The sequence below is a fragment of the Geotrypetes seraphini genome, chromosome 6 (assembly GCF_902459505.1).
Source record: "Geotrypetes seraphini chromosome 6, aGeoSer1.1, whole genome shotgun sequence".
NCBI classification, from domain to species: domain Eukaryota; kingdom Metazoa; phylum Chordata; class Amphibia; order Gymnophiona; family Dermophiidae; genus Geotrypetes; species Geotrypetes seraphini.
The window spans coordinates 128,228,452-128,243,676 of NC_047089.1; the positions used below are offsets into that span (position 1 = coordinate 128,228,452).

General features: G+C 44.2%; 1 protein-coding gene across 1 annotated transcript in view; it reads right to left on the reverse strand.

Moving 5' to 3' along the window:
- TM9SF2 (transmembrane 9 superfamily member 2) overlaps positions 1–15,225 on the reverse strand; it is a 496,116-nt gene that overhangs the window by 312,667 nt on the left and 168,224 nt on the right. Inside the window, exon 6 of the mRNA XM_033948899.1 lies at positions 4,209–4,333. Coding sequence (XP_033804790.1) covers positions 4,209–4,333 — 125 coding nt within the window. The remainder of the gene's footprint in view (positions 1–4,208; positions 4,334–15,225) is intronic.

Genomic DNA, 15,225 nt, shown 5'->3' on the forward strand with positions numbered 1-15,225 from the left:
TCCCGCTCTTCTGTTGTGCACATAAGTTCTTCACACCCTAAACTGTACCGTTCCCTTGGGTTTTTGAAACCCAAATGCATGACCTTGCATTTCTTAATATTAAATTTTAGCTGCAAAATTTCAGGCCATTCTTCAAGATTTGCCAGGTCTTTCTTCATGTTATTCACACCATCCTGGGTGTCTACTCTATTGCAGATTTTGGTATCATCCGCAAAGAGGCAAATCTTACCCGAAAGCTCTGCAGCAATATCGTGTATAAAAATGTTAAAAAGAATAGACCCAAGAACATAAACTTGAGCCACACCACTGGTAACATCCCTTTCCTCAGAGCGATTTCCATTGATCACTACCCTCTGTCGCCTTCCACTCAACCAGTTCTTGACCCAGCCCGAGGGCACTCAGTTTATTTATTAGATGTCTGTATGGAACACTGTCAAAAGCTTTGCTAAAATCTAAATAAACCACATCCAATGTACTCCCTCTATCCAATTCTCTGATCACCCAGTCAAAGAAATTGATCAGATTTGTTTGACAAGACCTACCACTAGTAAATCCATGTTGCTTCTGGTCCTGTAATGCACAGGATTCCAGAAACTTCACCATTCTCTGTTTTAAAAGTGTTTCCATTAATTTGCTTACCACAGAAGTCAGACTTACCGGACTTTAATTCCCTAAGTCTTCCTTACTTCCACTTTTGTAGAGAGTGACCACATCTGCCCTAATCCAGTCCTCCGGTACCACTCCTGACTCTAGAGACTCATTGAAAAAAAATCAGTCAGCGGAGCTACAAGAACTTCCCCAAGTTCCTTAAGCACCCTCGGATGTACTCCATCCAGCCCCATCACTCTGTCTACTTTAATTTAGCTAGCTCCTCACGAACACAACCCTCTATAAATCGATCACGTTCTACCACTCCTCCTCCTATGTTTGTCTTCTGTGGTCCCGTTCCTGGCGCTTCGGCCTTGAACACAGAACAGAAATATTTGTTAAGCAATACAGCCTTTTCTTTATCAGCTTCTAGATATTTCTCCCCTTCACCTTTGAACCTCACAATGCCACTTTTGCACTTCTTCCTATCACTATCAAAAAAATATCTTGTCACCCCGTTATACCATGTCAGTTATTTTTTCTTCCATTTGAAATTTTTTTTCTTGACTACACGACCAGCCTCTCTTAACTTTTCCAGATATTTTTGCCTGTCTTCTTTGTGATCTTTTGTAGTTTATGAAAGCTAACCTCTTATTTCTTACCTTCTCAGCTACTACTTTTGAAAACCAAAGCGGCCTTTTTTTCCTCTTACTTTTACTTACTTGCCTCATAAAAAGGTTTGTCACTCTTACAATTACTCCTTTCAGTTTTGCCCACTGCATTTCCACTCTTTCCAGACAACAATTCCTTGACATAATCCCTCATCTGAACAAAATTAGTTTTTTTAATGAGCCCTCTCTATATCCATTTTAATATTAAACATACCATGCAGTGATCACTGGATGCCAGATGATCAACCACTAAACATCAGAAACATTTTCCCCTTTTGTAAGCACTAAGTCCAGTGTGACCCCTTCCCGCGTGGGTTCCATTAACAACTGCTGGAACAGTTCTCCTTCTAGAGAATCCAGGATCTCCCTACTTCTAGAAGACCCCACAATAGGGATAATCCAATCAACATCCGGCATGTTAAAATCATCTAGTAGTAAAACTTCCCCTTTTTAGATATATTCTGAATGTCTACTATTAAATCTCTATCCACTTCTTCCATCTGTGAAGGAGGCCTGGATATCACACCAATATTCAGCATTCCCTCTTTCCAAATTGATCCACAGTGCCTCTTCCTTGCCCTGCAGATCCTGCAATTGTGTGGCTTTAATATGATCTTTAACGCTACTCCCCCTCCTTTTTTTCCTACCCTGTATTTCCTGAATAGATTATAGCCTGGTATAACTATATCCCAGTCATGGTTCACTATGAATCACATCTCCATGATCACCACTATATCCAACTCATCTTTTTCCATCACAGCTTCTAGATCCAGAATCTTGTTTCCCATACTTAGAGCATTAGTATATACTGCTTTTCAGACATTGCCCCCTTTTCCTATCCATGTAGAGGTATTCAGTGATTTACTTACCTTAGGGCAAAGGATATAAAAAGACTTGAAGCAGTCCAGAGGAAGGTGACGAAAATGGTAAGGTGTTTGAACCAAAAGAAGTAAAAGAAGAGACTGGAAGACCTAAACATGTATACTCTAGAGGAGAGAATGGACAGGGGAGATATGATACAGACATTTAAATACTTGAAAGGTATTAATATGGAACCAAATCTTTTCCAGAGAAGGGAACATGGTAAAACTAGAGGGCATAACTTGAGGTTGCGGGGAGGAAGACTTAGGAGTAATGTTAGGAAATTATTTTCACGGAGAGAGTGGTGGATGACTGGAATGCCCTCCCGAGGGAGGTAGTGGAGAGGAAATCTATGATGGAATTCCCGTGTAGGATGGGCTGGGGAGGGCATCAATGGGAACTCCATTAACTTGGAACATGAGGACGTTTCTGGCCAGACTTTACGGTAGATATCCTGCAAACAATGGGATGGTTAGATAGGCTGGATTGAGCTTAGATGGCAACTTCAGCTGTTGGATGACTGGAATGCCCTCCCAAGGGAGGTAGTGGAGAGGAAATCTATGATGGAATTCCCGTGTAGTATGGGCTGGGGAGGGCATCAATGGGAACTCCATTAACTTGGAACATGAGGACGTTTCTGGCCAGACTTTATGGTAGATATCCTGCAAACAATGGGATGGTTAGATAGGCTGGATTGAGCTTAGATGGCAACTTCAGCTGTTGGAACCTAGGACAATACCAGGTGGACTTTAGTCTATGGCCCAGAAATATCAAAGAAGAGACAAGTTAATTTAATCATGTCTTTTTAATGAGAATAACCAATGGGAAGACTGCATGGACCATTCAGGTCTTTATCTGCCGTCATTTACTATGTTACAATGTTTAAATTGTATGCCAAATCTTCTATTTCAATCTGGAGTATTTTGATTTTATTAAGAGATTTTTGTGAGGCCACATGTTCATTCTGCACAGTCATGAGCTCTTCAAGGAATTCCAATTGTGCATTTAATTGTGAGAACTGGATTGTTATTGCATTTATGTCTGTTTTAATTTCAGCTGTTTCTTAGGATTTTGCTGCATAAGATCTTTGAGAGATTTAATATCTTCAGCAATTGAATCAGACGTATATTCTGGGCTTGTTGGGAGGAAGAGGAGGCCTGCGTAACATTCTCCAAGATTGACGGTTCTGGTTTGGATCTTTTTGATGCCGAGTTTCCAGAAAATGATCCTTCATTTTTGCCAGATCTGGTGTTCATGGTGAGAAAAATATATATTTGCATCCATTAAGATGCTAAGAGAGTGAAAGAATGGCTGAAACGGTCTTAATTTGAGTAAGTTTTGGGAAGAGAAATTAACTCACACATCCATGTTGGTTGCTGTTATGTGACACACTGGCTTCCAATTCAGGCAAGAATACTGTTCAAATTCTACTGTCTACTATTTAAAACTATAAATGGTGACAGCCCAACCTACCTAAACAACTGCCTTATCCAAACTACTTCAACTAGATATAGGAAAACCCACACTCCATTCACGCACCCTCCAATCAAAGAAGTTAAACGGCAAAAACTGTATTATTGCCTCCTAGCCACACAAGCAGCAAAACTAGACAACTAAATCTCCAATCTACTGATAACGACCCCAGACTACAAAATGTTCAGAAACGTTTCAGGGATTTTCAAGAAATCCCTGAAAACGAACTAATACCGCTAGAACCTTCTCAATTCCCTGAAGCAACCTGCTCTACTCTTTATCTCCTCTGGAAATTGCCAGATATCTTCTTTTGTAATCCGTCTTGAACCACAAGGTAATGGTGGAATAGAAATCACTAATGTAATATAATGTAATTTGTGTATTAAGGCTTAAAATGAATTTCCTTTACTGTGATGGAAAAAAATTCATTTTATTGATTTTTATCATCATGGATAAATATTACTGAACACAATTCATCAACATGAACAGACACGCTGACTCACTACTGCACTGAAGATACATGGGCATTTTCCAGTTTAAAACTGTGATTTCACAGATTTCCACAATTTTTTTTGTCCATGCAAAAGCAAAATAAAAAGTTTAAAGAAATCTTACCTTTTTGGATCTAGTTTTGCAGCTACAAGTCTTGCTCCTAGGTCTTCATTTTCCACCACATGATAATGTATTTTGATATCAACATGGTTGAAGATATAAAATGTATCCTTCTCACGAAAGTCTGACTGTTAAAGAGAATAAACAATGGAACAAAAAACTGTGTTTTTAATCTTTTATAAGAATTCAATTTAGTTTTAATTCAACGTACAATTACTTCCCTAATTTATTTGTATTTCCAGGTTCTGGAATGGCCATTACAAAAGTTAACTTAAAAAAAAAGAGACACACTCAAATGTTCCTTCTAAGTTATGCAGAAATCCTATATTATTATCATTATTATGTTATCAATCTTGAATAATCAGTATAGAAGACTAATTTATTAAACTCAATCACCTGGCATGGCCACCAAATAGGAACAATGATGAGAAATGCTGCCACTCTGTGGAAGGATTGCTTGACTGTGTTTATTTTGGAAAGAATCTGTTTTTAGGGGAAAGTGTGTGCTGGCTCTGAAGTATCCTATTAGCTCTAACCCGTGACACAGCCTTAGGATGAAATGTGGCCACATGGGGTGATTGAATTTAATAAACCACAGTCTACTGGTTGGTCTGCTTCATGCTCTATTTCTTGTGTTTGCTTGCAGACCTTCATCTCTTGCTTTGTTTGTTTCAATCTTGAAAATACATATTCTACAGAATTTCCAGAGCACCTGCTTACCCCTGTGATCAAAAACATGATATTGAATTACTACTTCCACTGGCAGGAATGCAAGCAGGAGACTCCCATGCAGCTCAGAGGAAAGGCTGCTTTTATGCCAAATATATGTTGTACTATTTAACACATTTGTAATATGAAAGCTCAAATAATAGAAAAAACACCCACTGTGGAATTATGTCCTGCTGAGATAGCTAATTTATTCAATTACTGCCAATCTAAATCTTATTCAATTATATACAGTATGTGAATCTAAAGGGGTAAAAAGCCTCAGAATATGAAGCAATTAACCCAACTGGATTTCAAACGTAAACCATTCACTCGCCCCTGTTTAAATCATAGGCAATATAGCCCCTTCCTTCCTATTTATTTAAATCTTTTATATACATACTAGTCTTTAAGCCCGTTACAATAACGATGTATGGAGTCCATTGCCTAATTTTATTGCATTATAATTAGGGTTATGTTTCTTTCTTTCTTTCTTTTTTCATTAGAGTCCTTGTACATCCAGAGAGGGGTGGGGTGGGGGAAACGTATTTTAAGGAGTTAAATTATTTCAGTTTAATAGTGAAATCATATATGTATTATTGCTTTAATAATTAAGATAAGAAGGGGAGAAAATGATTGTTTAATGTATTAATTGTATAGTTAATACTGTGTTTCCATGTAGTTTGTATGGTTTATCATTTGTATCGCACTATCAAAGTTTAAAAATCAATAAAGGTTTAAAAAAAAAAAAAAAAAAAACACCACCCAATAACGGGTGCTAGAATAGATGTGTCTGTCTTTCTTTCTGTCTCTCTCCTTGGCTGCTGTCTGTCTTTCTTTCTATCTGTCTCTCTCCTCGGCTGTCCACCACCATTCCTTGCCTGCTCCCCCTGTACTGCAGTAGCCCTTCTACCTTCCTATTACCTCCCCCCTGACCAGCAGCACCCCTTCCCTGCTCCTCCTGTCCAGCAGCAGCCCTTCTTCCTTCCTTTTACCTCCCCACTGTCCAGCAGCACCCCTTCCCTGCTCCCCCTGTCCAGCAGTAGCCTTTCTCCCTTCCTTTTACCTCCCTCCATCCAGCAGCACCCCTTCCCTACTCCCCCTGTCCAGCAGCAGCCCTTCTCCCTTCCTTTTACCTCCCCCCTGTCCAGCAGCAACCTTCCTGCTCGCCCTGTGCAGCAGTAGCCTTGTAGTAAATATTTTTCCTTACCTGCTCCCCCTGTCCAGCATCTGTTAGGCTGTGCAGCTTCGACCCTTTTGCTAGGCCAGCCCGACTCACAATATTGAAGTGGGCCAGTCTAGTAAATGTTCCGCGGCTGCTTGAGGAGACCATGGCTGCTGCCGCTGCTGGTCCAGGAGTGAGAAGAAGAGGCATCCCGGCAGCAGCAGGAAGTCAGCCGGCGTCAGAGATGGAAGAGGAGGCAGCCTGGAGAAAGTTGAGGAAAGCGCCGCACGCGCTGCAAACTGCCACAGGCTCTTGAATCTACCACCCCTCAAAATGTATGCAATTGCAAATGCCTTATCTCATATGCAAGTAATAAATGCGTCTTCTCAGACCCAGTCCAGTTGAAAGGTTTTCTAAAAGATAAATCTGTGCAGATAGTATCTTAGTTTCATTTTGGTTTTTTCTTGATAGGGAGGATTATTGTTGACAAGTAAAGATTTATGCCATTTTCTGCCTGCCAAGTAGTTAAAAAAGTGTTTTTTTTTGCGTTTTTTCTTTAATTACTAAATGTGATCTGCTATAGGTTAGGTACTTGTGACTAGATAATGTGGGCCAGATCAGGGATGCCCCGTGAAGTATTCTGTGCGGCCCCGCTCAAAATGCGGTGTTTTCCTCTGCTGGCTCCCTCCTTCGTCTTGCTGCAGCATTTGCTCAAAGCCGCGAGCAGCGGATCCTAGCTGCCTCTTGCGGCTGGCCCGTAAGTGTTCCCTCTGACGTTGCGACTTCAGAGGGAACGCTTCCAGATCAGCAGCAGGAGGCACATAGAAGACGCTGCCTGCAGCTTTGAGCAAACGCTGCAAGCAGGGCTTTTGCTCCAAGAGCCGCAAGTTCAGCACCGCCTGCAACTTCAGACAGATCCTGGTGAGCCCAGACTGACCGAATATCAACGCGGCCACTGAGAAGGAGCTGATGACCCTGCCGGGGGTGAGCCGGGCCGGGGCAGCTGCAAGTGGCACGTACACCAATAGAGCCCTTCCAAGGCGTGCACAAGTGCCGACCCTTGCTGCGCGTGGCCACGTGGAACCTACAGCGCTGCTCCATGGACAAGGCCAACAACCCAGTGCTCTGCATGACTCTGCTGGAGAACGGATAAGGGATCAGCAGCATTAAGCAAATGCTTCACTTGGCCAGGAGGGGTAATTTGGGGGTGAATGCTGTGCTTCTGATGGGTGTGTGAGGGGGGAGAAATGCTGCTTCTGCACAGGGAAGGGAAGGGGGGGAAGAGAAATGCTGCTGCTGCTGCTGCACTCAATTGGGGAGAGAGAGGGAAGGAGGGAGAAGGAAAAGGGAGAGGAATGAGAGAAGGGTTAGAAGGAAAAGTGTGCCTTTTTGCAGATGATACCAAGATTTGTAACAGAGTAGACACTGAAGAAGGAGTGGAAAATATGAAAAAGGATCTGGCAACTAAAATTCAATGCAAATAAATGCAGAGTAATGCATTTGGGAATTAATAATCGGAAGGAACCGTATATGCTGGGAGGTGAGAAGCTGATATGCACGGACGGGGAGAGGGACCTTAGGGTGATAGTGTCTGAAGATCAAAAGGCGAAAAAACAGTGCGACAAGGCAGTGGCTGCTGCCAGAAGGATGCTGGACTGTATAAAGAGAGGCGTAGCCAGCAGAAGTTGTTGATGCCCCTGTACAGGTCATTGGTAAGGCCCCACTTGGAGTATTGTGTTCAGTTTTGGAGACCGTATCTGGCGAAGGACATAAGAAGACTTGAAGCGGTCCAGAGGAGGGCGACGAAAATGATACGAGGCTTGCGTCAAAAGACGTATGAGGAGAGACTGGAAGCCCTGAATATGTATACCCTAGAGGAAAGGAGGGACAGGGGAGATATGATTCAGACGTTCAAATACTTGAAGGGAATTAACATAGAAAAAGAGATCACGTGATGCACTGAGCCAAAGCAGAAGCAGGCTGCCTGAGCTCCCGGGCCCCGAGTCCTGAAGCGCCCTGTTACTAGCCTTTGGAGGTGAGCCGGGAGACAGCGCTTTGCAACGCTTGCTGTGCACAATATATGGACAGATTTCTGTCCTCTCCTGCGTCGCCGATGTCCACCCGCACTCAAAAAAAGGATCGTGACCGCCCGCAGCATGGCGCTGACAAAATGGCGCCAGTCACCTCCACAGCCACGATTCAGCAAATAGCGCCGGAGGCACTGACGGCCCTTACTCAAGCAGTAACAGTGGCAATGCAGCCCAGCATAGAAAAACTTTCTGAACAGCTCCAAAAGCTTGAAAATCTACTTATGGAGACTACTAGCCGCACCACAGCGCTGGAGACTCGGGTTTCCAGCGTCGAGGATACACAGCAGGCACATGACACCACGTTACAGGAACTGCAGGCTCTGACTCAAAAACAAGCAGAAAGACTGGATGATCTTGAAAATAGATCCAGAAGATCTAACTTACGTTTTTTGGGGATTCCGGAAACAGTACCCAGTCCTAAGATCCTGCAAGTGCTGGAGGCCTGGCTGACCAGTTCCTTTCCCTTGAAGGAGGGCCTGGGGCCTATTCGACTGGAGAGAGCACACCGGCTAGGCCGAGAACAAGCAAGAGAGGCGAGGCCTCGCATGGTAATAGCCAAACATTTAAACTATAATCATAAAGTGGAAATCTTGTGCAAATATAAACAACTTCGGGAGACTTTAGCATTTGAGGAGTCTGAGGTGCGCATTTTCCAGGACTATTCTGTGGCCCTAACGGAGCGCAGGAAGCAATTCTACCCACTTTGCTCCTCTTTGGCTGAAAAAAAAATATGCTTTCTCTTTTTATATCCAGCCACTTTGAAAATTTACCATCAGGGACGCTGGCAGATATTTGAGGCCGCGGTTGAGGCGGCCCTTTATGTGAACACTCAGGTGTTGCCCCAGTCGGACCTTACATGAAAGAGCACATGGTGTGCTTCCTTGTTTGTCACATGCTCCTGTGTGCCTGTGACATTGTGGATGCACCGAGATCTCCTGGTTTGGGGGAAGCCTGGATCTCAGATAATGTGGCTGTTACTTGCTATTCTGGTTTAAGTTTGTTTACAATTTTGTGTTTTTTCCTGTTCTAGTTCAGAAATTGATATACTGTATATTTGAGCTAATCCTAACGTTCATTTGCTCTGCAGACTGCTCTTATGACTATTGTATTTAATGTATGGGAACTCGGGGCCCGGAGTGGCATTGTTTCAAGTTTCAAGTTTATTTGATTATTTGATTAAATGCCTATCCAAAATACTAAGCGTTGTACAATAATAATTAAAATATTAACAAAAGTACACAGAGACTAACAATCTTAACATACTTCGGGGGTTTTTTTTGTTTTGTTTTTTTTGTTATTAATCCACAAGGACACAATAGGAAAAAAGGGGGGGAGTACTAAAATATTTATTAAGAAAAGATACAGCAAAGGAAAGAACAATGGGATGGGAAAAAATCAAGAGTAACTGGACTTGAAACGAATAGTCAATTGTTTTGTGATCTTTCACACCTTTGGGACCGCCTAGGACGAACCTGAGGCTGTGGCCACAACCATGCAATTGGGGAGAAGGTTGGGAAGGGAGGGGGGGTTGGGGTTCTAGCGGGGGGAGTCCTTGGCCTACGTGGTTGCTGCTGGTATTCTTTCGATTATTGGGAAGGGTGGGAGCAGACCCTGCTGCGAGACTCCTGCACCTGACATTTACTATGGTACTGGTGCTGCTCGGGCAGGTCCTGAGCGTCATGTGGCTGCCCTGGGTATGGCTGGGAACCCGGGGTGGATTTTTTCCGCACTTAGCATTTTATATGTTTGTACTAGCCCCTTTTGTACCTGCTGGCTAACACTTTGAAAATAGTATCCTGGAATGCTTCGGGCATTACCTCTCCCATAAAACGAACAAAAATTTTAACACAGCTCAAACGACATAAGGTCGACATAGCCTGTCTGCAAGAAACCCGACTTACAGACTTGGAACATCAGAAATTGAGGAGGTCCTGGGTAGCCGCAGTGCATGCAGCATCTTCAACTCATAAGCGGGCAGGGGTGGCGATACTGATTAGTAAGACATTGCCTTACACTGCGAAAGTAGTAGCCTTGGACCCACAGGGCCGCTACCTCTTGCTGCAGTTGTCAGTAGGCACATATTCCTTTTACTTGATGAATGTATATGCACCTAATACCTACGATCATTCTTTCTTTGAGGGTCTCACTGCCATGCTTCTTGGGCGGGTTCTGATCCGGTATACATTGCAGGGGATTTCAATCAGGTGTTTGACCCGACTTGTGATCGTTCTCAGCCGGGACCTGGTGCGAGTATATCTCATACCAGAGGCCTGCCCTATCTTTGCCACACTATAGATCTGGTGGAGAATTCTCCATACCACTGAACGGGATTACACACACCGCTCCAGAGCACATAACACACAATCTAGGATAGATTACATTCTTACCACGCGCAGAGCATTTCTAAATGTAGATGCAGCGGTAATAGGCCCGGCGGTGATTTCAGATCACGCGATGATCTGGCTAGATGTGAATGTGGGCTTCAGTTTACGCGGACCTGTACGTTGGTGCTTCCCTAGTTATCTATTTTCTGACGACCATTTCAAATCATACCTAACGACTAAATGGGGTGAATTCCTAGACTTTAATGGTCAGCATAGCAATGATCCGACACTGTTTTGGAGCACGGCTAAGGTGGTGCTCAGAGGAGATTGTATAGCTTATGTAACAGCGCATAATCGCCGAATGTCCCGGGGAATACTGCGGTCGGAAAAAGAACTAGCAAGCGCTAAGCGTCAGTATACCCTGTTCCCGACCCGCCACGCTAGGGAACGCTTAGCTTCCGTGGAAACGACCCTCAACTCCTATATACATGAGCGCATGGTGAAAATGCTCTTGTATCAAAAATTTCGCTACCATCGCTATGGAAATCGGGCAGGGAAGTTATTAGCCCACTTGACTTCCCAGGTGCGGGATCACCGTTATGTTCTGGGATTGAAGGATAGTACGGGCCAATTTCACCACACTACTAAACACATTGAACAACTTTTTCAGTCCCACTTCGGGAAGATATATGGGCGCCGGGACTCGGGAGCTGAACCCCTTATTAAGGACTATTTCACGGATTCCGGTTTACAGCCGCTCTCTGACTCGGATGTTAGGTTTCTTAATGCACCCATCACCCCTAAAGAACTACATAAAGCTATCCACAATCAACGAAACTTTTCGGCTCCAGGGCCGGATGGCTTTACGGCAGAATTTTATAAAACTGCTCTCAGGGCAGCTTAGTCCTTTTTTGAGGGACTATTACTCCCAGGTAATCCAGGATGAACATTTCCCTGGAGAAGCGAATGAGGCTTTAATCACGTTGATATTGAAGCCTGGCAAAGTTCTGCTTCCGAGTCCTATCGCCCAATTTCTTTGCTGAATGTAGACATCAAAATTCTGTCCAAAATCTTAGCTGATAGATTAGCGACCCTTCTCCCCGATGTGATTGCATCCACACAAGTCGGCTTTGTACAGGGTAGACAAGCAGTACATAACGTACGTAAAGCATTGATAGCCTTAGCGCACACGCAACTCCATCACACTCCTATGCTCCTACTCAGCTTGGATGTGGCACAGGCGTTCGACCAGGTCGATTGGACGTACCTCTTTGAAGTGTTAAATTATATGGGGATATCTTGCTGGTTCGCCTCGGCATTACGCACTTTATATTCCACTCCAACAGCAAAACTACTTGTCAATGACATTATTACTGACCCAATACCTATTGAGAGGGGAACTCGACAGGGCTTCCCCTGTCACCCCTCTTATTTCTATTGTACCTCGAACCCTTTCTTCGCACAGTGTCTCAGGACCCCGACATAGTGGGTGTGGACTTCGGGATTCATTCACTCAAAGTGTTGGCCTTTGCAGATGACCTATTATTTTTGCTAACTGACCCCACTCAATCTGTTCGATATTTATTGCAAGCGCTTGACAAATTCAAATTTTATTCGGGATTTACGTTGAACTACCAGAAATCTATGGCCCTAGCTAGCCCCATGACACTACAACAGAAATGGAGCGGTCACTTCCCATTTACGTGGGCTCAGACTTCAATTCGCTATTTGGGGGTACAGATCCCCCGAGACCTTACGACCCTGTACACCAGCAATATCACCCCATTGCTTCAAGACACCTCACAACATCTACAGAATTGGTCCACTTTTCCCTTATCGGTGGCGGGCTGGGTAGCCCTTTTTAATATGGTGCTCTTTCCCAAATGGTTATATCGCTTTCAGGTTTTACCTCTGCTGCTGTCCCATGCCCATAACATTCGTTTAACAAAAGAGCTACAGCGTTTTCTATGGGGTGGTAAGCGACCACGTATGCCCTTGCTACGGATGTGTCTTCCCAGGGATAGGGGGGGCTATGGTTTATTAAATGTACGTTGGTATGCTATGGCTTGTCAGATGAGACATATTAATGATTGGTTTAGAGGAACATCTGATTTTTCTGCTACACCACTGGAGTTATCTTTGCTGGCTGCATTCCTTGTGAGCTATTTTCTACATGTGGCGGATCCGAGGATGCGTCCTTTGGTGTCTCACTACCCCATTTTTACGCCGGCCAGAAGGACATGGAGATGGGTCTGTAAAACAGCCAAATTGTCTTCTAGGGTGTCTTTATATTTGCCTATACAGGGCAATGGAGCTTTCCAGCCGGGCATGCAAAATGTCACCTTTCTTAGGTAGCAAGCACAAGGTCTACAATATCTTTTCACCTGTTTTCGGAGGAGGGGAGCCTAGTCACATTTGCCGAGCTGCAACGGACTTTTGACCTACAGGCTAATGATCTCTTCGCCTATTACCAGATCCGTAACTATGTTCAGTCCCTCCCAGTGGCTGCCCTTACTGAAGTCTGCAGGGAGGCGCTTTTGGAACTCTTCAGCCTTTCAGCACAAAAGAGGATTCCTCTATGATTTCATATTGTGGGGATCCGGGATTGCCAACCAAGTACGAATCTGGATATATTAGCAACGGCGTGGGCTGAGGACTTGCATTGCCAGTTGCAACGGGTCCTGAAGAACATTCAGAAGGTATCACCCAACATTACTCACTGGGAAATGCAATTGAAAATTGTTCTTAGACTTTACATTCCACCGGAACGTGCAGCCCGGATGGGGATTACTGCGTCACATTCTTGCCCGAAATGCAATCAGGCTCATGCATCTTTGAGTCACATGTTTTGGGTCTGCCCTGCAATCCAACAGTTTTGGAGACATCTGGGCCTATATACCACATCGCTTTGGGGACGGCGATGGCTTCCGCAACCGAGGGCGTTATTTGGATTTTATAATATAGCCTCGCCCAAACCCAGGGGAATGTCAGCATTTATCTCCAGAGCCCTTTGGATGGGAAAAAAAGCCATCCTCACCAACTGACTCTCCCGTGATCCCCCGTCATATGCACAATGGAGATCCCTAATGATAGTGCACGCAACACTGGAGAGACGCATGGTTGGAGACTTGACTCTTGGCCCGGGTCGCAAATTTTTTCAGGTGTGGGAGCACTTCTGGCAGGACCTCACACCGCGTGCTCGCAGTAGACTTTTGAATCTTTAAGATTTTATTCCCACTCTCAGCTGTTGGACTGGCCATGGATTCTTGGGGAGGGGAGGGGAGGGGGGGATTGGAGGGGAACTGATTATATTGTTGAAAATGTTATTTCCTGAATGGTACTACTGTTTGTATTTGCTTCTTACTGCTGGAATAATAAAAATCATTTAAACATAACATAGAACAAAATCTTTTCCAGAGAAAGGAAAATGGTAAAACCAGAGGACATAATTTGAGGTTGAGGGGTGGTAGATTCAAAGGCAATGTTAGGAAATTCTACTTTACGGAGAGGGTGGTGGATGCCTGGAATGCTCTCGAGAGAGGTGGTGGAGAGTAAAACTATGACTGAGTTCAAAGAAGCGTGGGATGAACACAGAGGATCTAGAATCAGAAAATATTAAATATTGAACTAAGGTCTGTACTGGGAAGACTTGCACGGTCTGTGTCTGTGTATGGCCGTTTGGTGGGGGATGGGCTGGGGAGGGCGTTGATGGGCTGGAGTAGGTTTTAACAGAGATTTCCGCAGTTGGAACCCAAGCACAGTACCGGGTAGAGCTTTGGATTCTTGCCCAGAAATAGCTAAGAAAAAAATAAAAAAGTTTAAATTGAATCAGGTTGGGCAGAGTGGATGCACCATTTGGGACTTTATCTGCTGTCATCTACTATGCCAAGTCCATGGGAGGCGAGGGAAGGAGACAGATGCCAGGCCTGGGGAAAGGAAAGAAGGAGAGAAAGGAATGAGAGGGGATGCCAGATAATGGAGGGGGGGGGGAGTTGGAAGGAGAGGAGAGATGCCAGAGCATGGGGGGGGGAAGGGAAACTAAGGAGACAAATGCCAAACCAGAGGGAGAAGAGGTGCCAGAGAGGAGGTACCAGGGCATGGGAGGGGGGAAGGGAAGGAGATAGAAATGCCTGACCAAAGCATGGAGTGGTTAGGAAGGAAGGAAAGGAGAAGAAAAAGATGCCAGAGCATAGGGGAGGGGTGGAGACAGAAAAATGGAAAGGGGGGTGAAGCTGAAATGAATCATATACAAAGGAGAGAAGGGGCACAGGATAGACAGTTTATGGAAGGAGCATAGAAAGAGGGAACATACCATATGGAACGGAGAGAGAGCAGACAGAGAAATGGAAGGGGCAGAGAAAGAGGGCAAACAGTGGATGGAAGGGGATTGAAGGGGCATATACTTCTTGTAAGTCTATTCTATTCCTGCTTGTGTAACATATAAAAAAAACTGCTGAAACAGTTCTTGTTTGTCAAGAGGCCACAAGGTCTTTTCTTTTTCTGTTCTATAGCTGATTAGTTTCGCCAAGGTTACCCCCCACATCTTGTGCACATCCTGTGCTGTGCGTCAGGACTTAGATAAGAAGCATTGCTAGACCTCAGACAAGACAGTATTATATGCCATATTTATGGAAACTTCCCAACCCCCCCTTTATATTTGCTTTCTTTTTCTAGTTGCTTTTATGTATCCTGTTACCATATATGGTCGTTCCTACAGTCATATGCTGAGAAAAATG